General features: G+C 35.2%; 1 protein-coding gene across 1 annotated transcript; it reads right to left on the reverse strand.

The window, feature by feature from the left end:
- Positions 1-2,394: 2,394 nt before the first annotated feature.
- LOC18053157 (probable leucine-rich repeat receptor-like protein kinase At1g35710) lies at positions 2,395-11,833 on the reverse strand. The gene is made up of 9 exons (XM_024190707.1): positions 11,404-11,833; positions 11,200-11,271; positions 11,009-11,080; positions 10,812-10,883; positions 10,622-10,693; positions 10,435-10,506; positions 8,193-10,136; positions 7,664-8,006; positions 2,395-2,488 (listed from the first exon to the last, which is right to left on the reverse strand). Exons 1-9 carry the CDS (start codon positions 11,831-11,833, stop codon positions 2,395-2,397), a joined length of 3,171 nt encoding a protein of 1,056 aa, XP_024046475.1.

The following is an 11,833-nucleotide window of genomic DNA, read 5'->3' on the forward strand; positions in this document are numbered from 1 at the left end:
TTTTCATTTTCCCCTAGGTGAAACTTTCCTCTCTCTTTCACTTTCATTTTCCTCCATTTTCGTCAGTTCTCACGCAGCTTCACTTTCAGGCTTCTTCTCACGCAGCTTCACGACCTCCTCCCTCTTCCCCTCTCTCGGTTCTCTCGGCAAAGATTAAGTGAGCAGTGGCTTTTTTCAGATTGTTCTTTTTGTTTTAATTTTTTGTTATGTGAAAGCTCTGGCGTGGAATTTAAGTGTATTGTGGAAGTTAAGTTTTTTTTTTTTTGGTATTGTTGCTGGATCTTGTTGTAATTTAAGCTTCTGGAATTTAAACAATGTAAATTTTGTTGCGGGTTATGTTATGAATTTTGTTTTATTTCAACTTTGGTGTTTATGTTGTGAATTTTGTTGCGGGTTATGTTATGGTATGCAGAATTTATTTCAATACTATTTATTTTAGAAATTTTGGTGGGTCTCGTTGGAACCTCCGATTTTGTTGCAGGTTATGTTATGAATTTTATTTTATTTGGTGTTTATGTTGTGAATTGCCGTCATATGTTGTGGGTTATATTACGCCACTTGCGAACAAATGAAGTCTTGCCATGAAATAAGAATTAATAGCCAAAAGAAAGATGATCAAGACTCTACATCCTGTTCCACATACATAATTGCAAGCTACCATTAAAGAGTGCCTGCTTAGATGAAAGATATTTCAAATTTTCTGTCGATAATGATTTAAATGGTGAGCTCTTCCCATAGTAACGATGTTCAAGTGAAACCACAGCTGCTCCAAACTTCTTTGCCAGAACCTGCCCAATGATACATGTGTCCAAATACTATTCCAGCCACTCAACAATAACCATGAATGTTCTTTTTTTTTTAATTACATTAGTTAAGGATACAATTAAAACTTACACCAAGATAATCATTTGGTATGCCATCGCAAGTATATTCACCACAAATCCTCAAAAAAATAGGTCCATCCGGAGATCGAAAGTGGTCAAGTAATTCATCGAAAGTGGTCAAGTAATTAAAAAAAATGCTTCATTTAATAATTTATCAGGAGGATTTTAAAAAATCTACTGCTGTCAAAAAAAAAATGGAAAAATTAAACTATCGAGTAATTCAGCATATTCAGAGATACATACATAGAAAAAAAAATGGGGAAGAAAAGAGAAAAATGGAATTTAGGAAATATGAATAACTTTAGAGGAATAGGGAGAGAGAGGGGCCGGTTACATAAGGTGAGAAACGATCGAGAGAATGTCTTTGCTAGTGCAAAGCCGAGAAAAAAAACTACTAGTGCAAAGCCTTCCCCTTCGTTAAAGAACTTTAGCCGAGAAAAAAAAAATTACTAGTGCAAAGCCTTCCCTTTTTGTACGAAGCAAAGGTAATCAAGAACTTTAGCCGTGAGGGATCTGGAAGCGTGAGGCACGCCGGAAGCCGTGAGGGAGCTTCTGGAAGTGTGAGGCACGCCGGAAGGAAGCCGTGAGGGATTTGGAAGCGTGAGGCACGCCGGAAGGAAGCCGTGAGGGATCTGGAAGCGTGAGGCACGCCGGAAGCCGTGACGGAGCTTCTGGAAGCGTGAGGCACTCCGGAATCCGTGACGGAGCTTCTGGAAGCGTGAGGGAGAGAAGCTGGTGAGGGAGAGAGGAAGAGTGAGGACTGGAGACAAAATGATAAATTTTCCACTGCACGAAGTGATAAAAGCAGTCTTTCTTTATTATTTTTTATTCATTCTTTAGCGAGAGGAACGAGGAGCGAAACGACAGGAGAGAATGCCGTTTCTCTCGTCATTCTCTCGTTCCTCTCACTACCTAGCAGCACTCTAACCCTAAAGGCCTTAAACTAACCCAAGATGCTTTAAAGTGATAATTAAGATGTGAGACAAGCTCGCTCTATCACTAAAGCTGTAAAGCATGTTTGGTTTATTATGCGTTGTGAGCCCATCAATTTTTTAAGTTGTGTACTTTTGCATTTCATCGAATGTTTGGTTTATTATACGTTGTTTTCAAGGTCGTTGACAATCAACGGGGCAATACCGACATAGATAGTCCTAGCCTCCTAGGCGCATGGAAGCATGGAAGATGCTAGTTTTGTAGTGAGAGTAAAAGAATTGAGCTTGAAACTATTTTTTTGCTGATATTTTTAATGAAACGCTTCAAAGAAAACATAGATGGAGGGAAGCAAAATGGTTGAAGTTAGCAAGCTGTGTAGTGAGAACTGGAGGCACATCAAGCATGAATAGAATGTGCGTGTGTGTTAATAAAGCGAGGATTGATTCAGGCTGGCAAAAGTACTCTTCATAGTCATTGTCAGTGTAGTGTAGTATGCCTTTATTCTTAACTAGATTTTAGTCCTTATCTCCCCCAAGATTCGACCACAGGTGGTTAGTTATAGAAAGTTATTTAAAAATCACTCAGACAAACTTCTAGTGATAATTGAACTTAAATTTAACTTTAATATCTTATTAGAAAAGTTCAATATGGCTTTAATAGAGTGGGAAACATTTATTTTCCCCAAGGAAAAATGCATAATAAGTTCTTTTACATAGACTCCATAACCAAATTAGACAAGTAAATTATCAATGACAGAATTAAGAGCTTGGTTTAACAAGGTCAGCATGAAGAAACTACAAATTTGAGGTTAAAAATCAAGAAATGGAGGCCAAAACATAAGATTTTCAAAGAATGACTAGATTTTGTTAGGAAATTGAACTTTCTCCCAAGATCACTTTAAGCAATTTGTCAAGCAACAAATTAACAAAAAATTTAAATGAAGAATACAACAATCACACAACATAAGATTTACGTGAAAAACTCTAAATTCGGAGAAAAATCACGGCCGTTGTCAAGAGACAACCAGAGAAAAAATATTCACTATGTGGAAAATTATTACAACCACACTCTCAGAAATAATTTTCTTTCACCCAAACCCCAAATACATAATTTCGAGAAATATTCCTTAACAAAGCAAACTCGTAATACCCATATTGAAGGAGGAGGAGCCAAACTCTCCTTCAATATAACTACATATTTAAAAATATTTCTCTCCCATGTTGGAAGCTCTCAATGCTTCTCTTACATTTTCTTGCTTCTCAAATTTTTGGATGCCAAGCTCTCAAATGAGAGCTTCCTTTTATAGGCAAAATTTTGCCTAAAATCAATCTATTTTTTCAACATTCAATAGCCACCATTCAACATTCAAAATAGTTTTGGCCACTTCCAATTACTTTTCAAAATTCTCGGCCACCTCCCATTTGAATTCAAATGATGTCTTTTAATTTGACTTTTCAACTTTCTTTTTTAATCAATTTTCAACAATCTCCACCTTAATTAAAAAAAAATTCATAACCACTACTACAAAACACTATCTTCAGATTTCAATTAGATCCCAGGGAACATTAACCCAATTTACTGCTTATTGTAGACCTCTTTGTTTACATGAATTAATGTTTAATAGCCTTTAGGATCTCAAGCTTGACCCTTACAACTACATATGAGTTCATTTAATTAATAATTTGTACGTATTAGCAGCTAGTGAAGGAGAAAATGCCCGTGACCAGTGCATTAGTTTTAAAGAAATCCGGAGACAAAGAGTTATTCTGATTATTTTATAATTTTTTTTTTTGCACATGACACACTATTCAAGACAATGTCCATGTGGTGTGAAGGCCAAAATCCCCCGTGAACCTGGCAATTATTGTCTTTTTTAGCATTTTAAAAAAATCAGTTTGTATTTAAATTACTATTTGATCGATTAAAATTTGAATAACTTTACAGCTACCCACGAATTTTTTAACCATAATTCCCAGCTTCCCTTTTATATATATATCGGCATCAGCTGATCAGCATGAATTAAGAGTTCATAACCAAACTGAAATAGATATCCAAAGTTTAGAGTTACTGAGAAATATGAGTTCTAGGATTTATTTTATGCTCGTCGCGATATTTACTGTCGCTGGAGTTTTTCAATTTTCCGGCGCAGTTTCCGGCGCACAACATTGTGGAATGAATACAAATGTTCTTGGCCAGCATGTATCACAATGTGAGAAATATGTGTTGAAATCGGGGCCGAAGATTCGGCCATCTCCTGGTTGTTGTGCGGTTGTGAAGAAGGTTGTCGCCAAATCTCGAAGGAAAATTTTCCATTTTTCCAGTAAAACATATTCTATAATTTACGGTAATTATCTATTAGTAATGCTAATGGTTTTTTACACTAAACAATATTTTCAGACCCAAGTCATACACAATGCTAAAAATAAAGTAAATATTTTTTCCATTCCTACAGAAAAAATAAAAATTACCAAGTTCATCAATACTTATATCATTTATCATCATCCGAAGCTATACTTGCATCATCAATTGTCGATCTACAAAAGAGAAATCAAAGATGTTAAAAATATTTCTAATAATTAAATATAAAGACTAGTACCTAGGTGCTCGAATTAAAAAAAATCATTAAAAAATATTACCTTTCAAGTAAGAAATAATTGTGTTGTGTATTATATACTACATTAATGATGTATTCTAAATAGATGAAGTCCGCTCCCAAATGGTGATTGATATCTATATCTAAATGTGTCTTATATATTTCAAGAGAAAATTTTACCTATATTCTTAAGGTTTGGCGGAAATGACATGCATGAACCTTACCTTACAATATAACCTCATGATTACATTTTGCTGGATATTATATAATAAATTAATTTCATTGTCTATTATATTCTATATTAATGATGTATTCCAAGTAGATGAAACTCACTCTCAAGTAGGGTCCAATATGGCCGTATTCATGTGTCTTACAATTTCACCGAAACAAATTTTGGGGGGGTTTAAGTTTCTTTTTCCTTTATATTTATATTTATGAGAATTAATAATTCTAACCAGCTGTCATTTTAGTTGTGTTTAAAATTGATGTATCAAAAATCTGGAAAATAGATGGAAGAATTTTCAAATGATACCCCCGTCAAAGGGATAATTTAGACTGACACGTTTAAACATTTGAACTCGTCAGTTGCCAAATACTTGAAACCCACGGCCACGTCTATTAGACAATTTAAAAAAAAAAGAAAACCAAAGAATCATGTGCTGGGAATTCACACATGAGGCTTAATTAATCAGCATATATGTCACTTGTGAAACTCAAAGGACTACCAATTAATTCACGTTAGAAAAGTGTTTTTTTTTAATAATTTTTTGAATTAAAAGACAAGGATTTAATCAAACAAAATTCAGTCTGACGAAATTTATACAAACTACCATGAGCAAAATACATTCAAGATTAACAATCACATTAATCTAGCATCCTTTTTTTCCTCCTTTCTCTTTTTCTTTCTTTACTTTTTAGGCCGCTTTCCTTTCCCCAAATTACTTTTCTTGATTTTCCACAGAACACATCAAAACATTGGACCACCTTGAGAGTCAAGAAATATTAAATTTTTGGAGTCCACAAAATCAAATTTTTGGAGTCCACAAAAAAATTAAATATTTTTGTCATAATTTGTAGACTTTTGTTCTTCTATCATTTTCGCAAAATTTATTGAGAAGACCACCATATTTAATCAAAAGTCATATAGATTTTTTTTTTATATATTTTTTATGATGCACAAAGGACGAATGTTCTTAAAAGTTTAACCGAGCAATTTTTTAATTATTTTATTTAATTGGTTATCCAAGTTCGAATTCCAGATGACTCTAACCCTAAAACCAGATGTGGGGTACTCACATCCCCCATCTATCCATTGAAAATATGGTTGGCAAAACCTCGGGTCGGGTCCGGGTATCGTAATGACCGGACCTGACCCAAATGCATAGATTCCCGGGTTGGGTTGTGCCGAGCTTTAATCCGGGTACCCAGATTTTATATTTTTTAATATTATATGTGTATTTTTTTTTTTTGGTAATTGTATAAGTTTTAACTTTATTTTAATAAAATTTGACATGAAAATATGAACTTTAAGGACCTGAGGAAGATCCTCCTATCGAAATAGTTTCTCCTGTAGTCTATACTCTTTGTTTGATTATTTTTGTATTAAATATTCTCATTGAAATTTGTGTTTAATCTTCACTGATGCGAGGAGTTTTCCAAATGTGTCTCCTTTCTGTTGGTTCATTCCTTGATGACTCAGCTATCTCTTCTGGCAGCAACTGGAGTTGCGAAAGATTAGATATCTGATAAATGCAGGGAAGATAGATTCTTATGACTTAATTACAATGAAAACTCTCAAGGTACTGGAACATCGCTGTTGCCGAATCTGTATCTTCCCATTCGTATGCTATGATGCATAGTGATTATTAACATTCCCATAGGATGCTGGAGCAATATGGAAGCATATAGAAGATGGAGTAAGAAAGATTGATTGGTCGTCATAATTAACTTTTTTCAGGGTTTATTCTATATACATGATCAGCTGAACTTGTTCTCTTTAATTTTCATAAACGCATTGACACAAATTTTACTTTTTGATCATTGGATATCCCTGACTTTATGTTCATCGAGTTCTAAGCTAGGGAATGCTGCTGGACTTACTACCTTAATAGCTAGGAAGGTTGTAACAAGGTGGCCACAATGGATTTTAACCATCGATTGCTTTCTTAGGGAAAAGAAAAGAAAGGAAGATCTTAACCTCTCCCCCACCCATTTGTGTTAATTGTCACTACTTATTGCGATTTATTGTATATTTTAAATCACATTTGGTGACGGTTTCCAATTGCACAAGCCTACAGAAATCAAGTTGTACTTCTATTGTTTACAGAATTTTATTTCTGTTTATCATTCATCCTTGGCAATATCATGACAAGCAATGTCGTACTTTTTGCTTTTCATATTCTCAAAGTTGGTCACATCTTTTTATTTCAAATTGAAAGATAATAAATGCACGCTAGTTTTCTTTTAATTAATGAATGGACATTAATTCTCATTGGATAATCAATATATATTTGTTTTAGAGTCCTCGGGTGGACTTAACTTTTGGGGTTTTGGGTCCTCATTTGTTATATTGGTTTGGTTCTTGAGGTAAATAAATCAAGGATTATAATATTGAGCATTCAATTTTCATGTCTGAAACTTCCAATATCCAAATTCACTCATGTAACACAAGTACACTATTTTAAACCAATTAGTTGGTATCACGCTTCAGAAATTTTGTATTTCCAACTTATAAACTCATGCAAGTTTTTGATACCCAAAAGACCATGGTTCGATTTTTTCCTTCTGCGCCCTCCCCACAGTGTTGTCAAATCATCCATAAATTTGCTGCAATGCTCAGCCAGTGCAAAGGTAATTTTATCAATGTAAGTGCTTGAATTGTTGATTGATCTCGATCGCATTCGTCTTCTTCGGACAGCCATTTGCTGTGTCTTACAAATCATGCTGTGTTCACTAATTGAAGCAACTAGGAGTCAGCGTAGATCAGGATAATGACTTGTGTGGCATGGATACACACCTGAGACTTAATTGGTATACTTGTCCCATGTCAAGCTCAATGGAACCCTTTCAAATTTCACTTTAGAATATGTTGTTGGTTTGTTTGTATTTTATTTTATTTTATCTTTCTACATCTAAAGATAAGGATTTAAGTACACAAAATTCAGCCTCACGAAAGTTATACAAAATGCTATCAATGAAATACATTCTAGATTAACAATCACATCGATCAATCAAATACAACCCTTGGTTTATAAGTTCTGATATGGAAATATCTTGAACAGCAGGATTTCCCAATGGTGATTTCCCTGTGAGAAATTCTTGAGATATGCGCTGCATTGTAGGTCGAGACTTGGGTTTTGACTGCAAGCATGCAAATGCGACAATTGAAACAAGAATAATATCCTGAACAACCTTTCGATCAACCGGAGGTGGCAGACGCTGGTCTAAAACATCGATCAACATAATCTTTCCATCAGAAGATGACGATAAAGATGAAAGAAGATCTGCTGGATGACTTCCCATTAATACTTCTAGTGCCACTACTCCAAAGCTATAAACATCACATTTCTCTGTCACGGCCATAGTGTAGGCAAGTTCTACAACAAAATTGAACCCATTGTAAAATTTCTTTGCACAAGTAAATAAAAGTAAGAAAGAAACATTTGATTCTCTGTTTCTGAAAGCTTCTGCACCTTGATATTTAAGAGGCATGTGATCAATTTTTAAATATGTTCAATGCATAAACATGGGTAAGAAGCATGAAAAGAAGAGCTAAAGGTTACCTGGAGCGATATATCCATATGTCCCGAGCACTAGAGTTCTGTTGGAGGAATCTGGATGCAGGAGCCTAGCCAAACCAAAATCAGCAACAAATGCCTCTAGGTTTGAATTAAGTAGAATGTTATTGCTGGATATGTCGCGGTGGACAATTGGTGGCTTGCAGTCATAATGCAAGTAAGACAAAGCATGAGCCATACTCTTTACAATGTTCACTCTCTTAGTCCAATCCAGCTCAACAGCTTCAACGTCATTGCGTAACACACAGAACAAGCTTCCCCGCTCCATGTACTCATAGATCAAAAACATGCACTTGTAATGCAAACAAGAACCATAAAGCTTCACTATATTACGATGCCGTATTTGGGATAGTAGACGAGCTTCAGTTTGAAAACTTTCTAGGAAGGCTAGCTCCTCTGTCTCTGAACGGTGAAGTTTCTTCAAAGCGACTACTCTTCCACTAGACAATTGTGCTCTGTAAACGCTGCCATAACCTCCTGTTCCAATGCAATATTTGATGTGGAAATCCTCTGTCGCTTGAATCATCTCTTCAAATGTAATTCTACCATCATAATTCCATATGGAGAACTCATCAGCGCACTTGGCCATTTCTCGGGTATTAGGATTAAATTTCTCATCCCTTCGTCTGTGGACAAACAAGATTCCAAAAATTAAGGCAAGGAATGCGACCATGGGAAGAATAATTGTAACCAAGGGAGTAATGATCTTTTGGTGTTTTCCTTTGTTGCCTTTAAAATGTTGTGCTTGGGGTGGTGGTGCATTTTCTGAAATAATTGGGTTTCCTACCTCTAGATTGTTTTCTGACCATTTTAATCCGGGCACTCTTAAGACAGATTTGGGGATAACGCCGGAGAGGTTATTCTTGGAAACGTCCACTTCAGAAACGTTTGTAATTTTTCCGAGTTGAGAAGGTATGGTGCCATTTATAAAGTTATGACTTAAATCAAGTTGTCTCAGATGTATAAGGTTGCCGATCTCCGATGGAATGCTTCCGCTTAAACTGTTGTGGCTTAATACCAAGTTCAGTAACTGCGAGCAATTCATGAGTTCTGGAGGAATGGAGCTGTTGAGCTGATTATAACCAAGATTCAAAGAGGTGAGGTTGGTTAAATAACCAATTGTTGGAGGAATGGGTCCAATTAGGTTGTTCCCATTGAGAGACAGAGAAGCAAGATACTTCAGATTTCTAACTTCTCGAGGCAGCAGACCACTCAGTTGGTTTGAAGAAAGATCTAGAGATGTTAAGTTGGTTAAATTTCCTATGGTCGGTGGAATTGGACCATCAAGTCTGTTGTGAGACAAGTCCAACTCATCCAACAAGTTTAAATAACCAATGGTCGAAGGAATAGATCCAGTGAGATTGTTCCTATTCAGAAGCAAACGATCAAGATTCTTCAGATTTCCAACTTCTTTGGACAGTGGACCAACAAGATTGTTGTAAGCCAAGTACAAAATTCTTAACTGATTTAAATGATAAAGTGTCGAAGGAATAGGTCCAGTGAGGCTGTTTCTATTTAGAAGCAGAGTCTTAAGATTCTTCATATTTCCAACTTCTCTAGGCAGTGGACCAACAAGATTGTTGTAAGCCAAGAACAAAACTCTTAACTGATTTAAATGATAAAGTGTTGAAGGAATAGGCCCAGTTAAATTGTTATTATCCAGAAACAGAGAGTCAAGATTCTTCAGATTTCCAACTTCTTGAGGCAGCCGACCACTAAGTTGGTTTAAAGAAAGGTTCAAACTTGTCAAGTTAGTTAAATTACCTATGCTCGATGGAATTAGACCATCCAGTTTGTTACCCTGCAACCTCAGTTCATCAAGATCCTTCAAATTCCCAAATTCTAATGGGATAGAACCATTGAGAATGTTATTAGTCAGATCCAGTTTGAGAAGATTCCTCAAACTCCCAATCTCCGCGGGGATAGTACCTATCGTGTGTATATATATGCATATGATTAATTAACCATAAATGAGCAATATTATCCAGTACCGATAGGAAATTATTGTATATGCAATGAAATTATATATAATGGTTACCTGTAAGACTGTTATAGGACAGGTCAAGCTCCTCGAGTTTTGAAAGAGCACCAATTTCTGATGGTATCCTTCCTAACGAAAAAAAGGAAAAAAAATAATGTGTATGATTAATTAAGGATAAATGAGCAATATTATCCAGTACGGCTAGGAAAATAATGTGTATGCATTGAAATTATATATAATGGTTACCTGTAAGACTGTTATAGGACAGGACAAGCTCCTCGAGTTTCGAAAGAGCACCAATTTCTGATGGTATCATTCCTGAAGACAAAAAGGAAAAAAAAAATATATATATATATATAATGATAAATGAGCAATATTATCCAGTACGGCTAGGAAAATAATTGTATGCTGTGAAATTATATATAATGGTTACCGGTAAGATGGTTACGAGACAGGTGAAGCACTTGGAGTTTTGAAAGAGCACCAATTTCTGATGGCATCCTTCCTAAAGAAAAAAAGGAAAAAAAATAATGTGTATGATTAATTAATGATAAATGAGCAAATATTATCCAGTACGGCTAGGAAAATAATGTGTATGCATTGAAATTATATATAATGGTTACCTGTAAGATTGTTATAGGACAAGACAAGCTCCTCGAGTTTCGAAAGAGCACCAATTTCTGATGGTATCATACCTGAAGACAAAAAGGAAAAAAAACAATATATATATATATATGATTAATTAATGATAAATGAGCAATATTATCCAGTACGGCTAGGAAAATAATGTGTATGCATTGAAATTATATATAATGGTTACCTGTAAGACTGTTATAGGACAGGACAAGCTCCTCGAGTTTTGAAAGAGCACCAATTTCTGATGGCATCCTTCCTGAAGAAAAAAAGGAAAAAAAAATAATGTGTATGATTAATTAATGATAAATGAGCAAATATTATCCAGTACGGCTAGGAAAATAATGTGTATGCATTGAAATTATATATAATGGTTACCTGTAAGATTGTTATAGGACAGGACAAGCTCCTCGAGTTTCGAAAGAGCACCAATTTCTGATGGTATCATTCCTGAAGACAAAAGGAAAAAAAACAATATATATATATATATATATATATGATTAATTAATGATAAATGAGCAATATTATCCAGTACGGCTAGGAAAATAATGTGTATGCAGTGAAATTATATATAATGGTTACCGGTAAGATGGTTACGAGACAGGTCAAGCACTTGGAGTTTTGAAAGAGCACCAATTTCTGATGGTATCCTTCCGGAAAGAAGAGTGCCCCAAATTCTGAAAGTTACGAGGTTGGGAAAGCAAGTGAAGTTGAGTTGGCTAAGCTCTGCTCCAGTGAAATTATTATCCATCTCTATAGAGCTTATCTCAACTATGCTTCCTGCTGAATTGCAAGTGATTCCCATCCACTTGCAATGATCTGAAGTATAGTTGGCCGTCGCCCGACTGCTATTCCACCAGCCTGAATTAACTAAAGCTTCCCTTTCTAACTTTATGGCTGACGATGCAGCAAATGCTGTTACAACTGCATTATCAGTTATAACAGGAACAATAATACTGCTTATAAAAGTTATAATGACCACCAAGTTTGAAATGGAGGAATCCGGTGCCAT

Source organism: Citrus clementina, unplaced genomic scaffold (genome assembly GCF_000493195.1).
Source record: "Citrus clementina cultivar Clemenules unplaced genomic scaffold, Citrus_clementina_v1.0 scaffold_2, whole genome shotgun sequence".
NCBI lineage: Eukaryota > Viridiplantae > Streptophyta > Magnoliopsida > Sapindales > Rutaceae > Citrus > Citrus x clementina.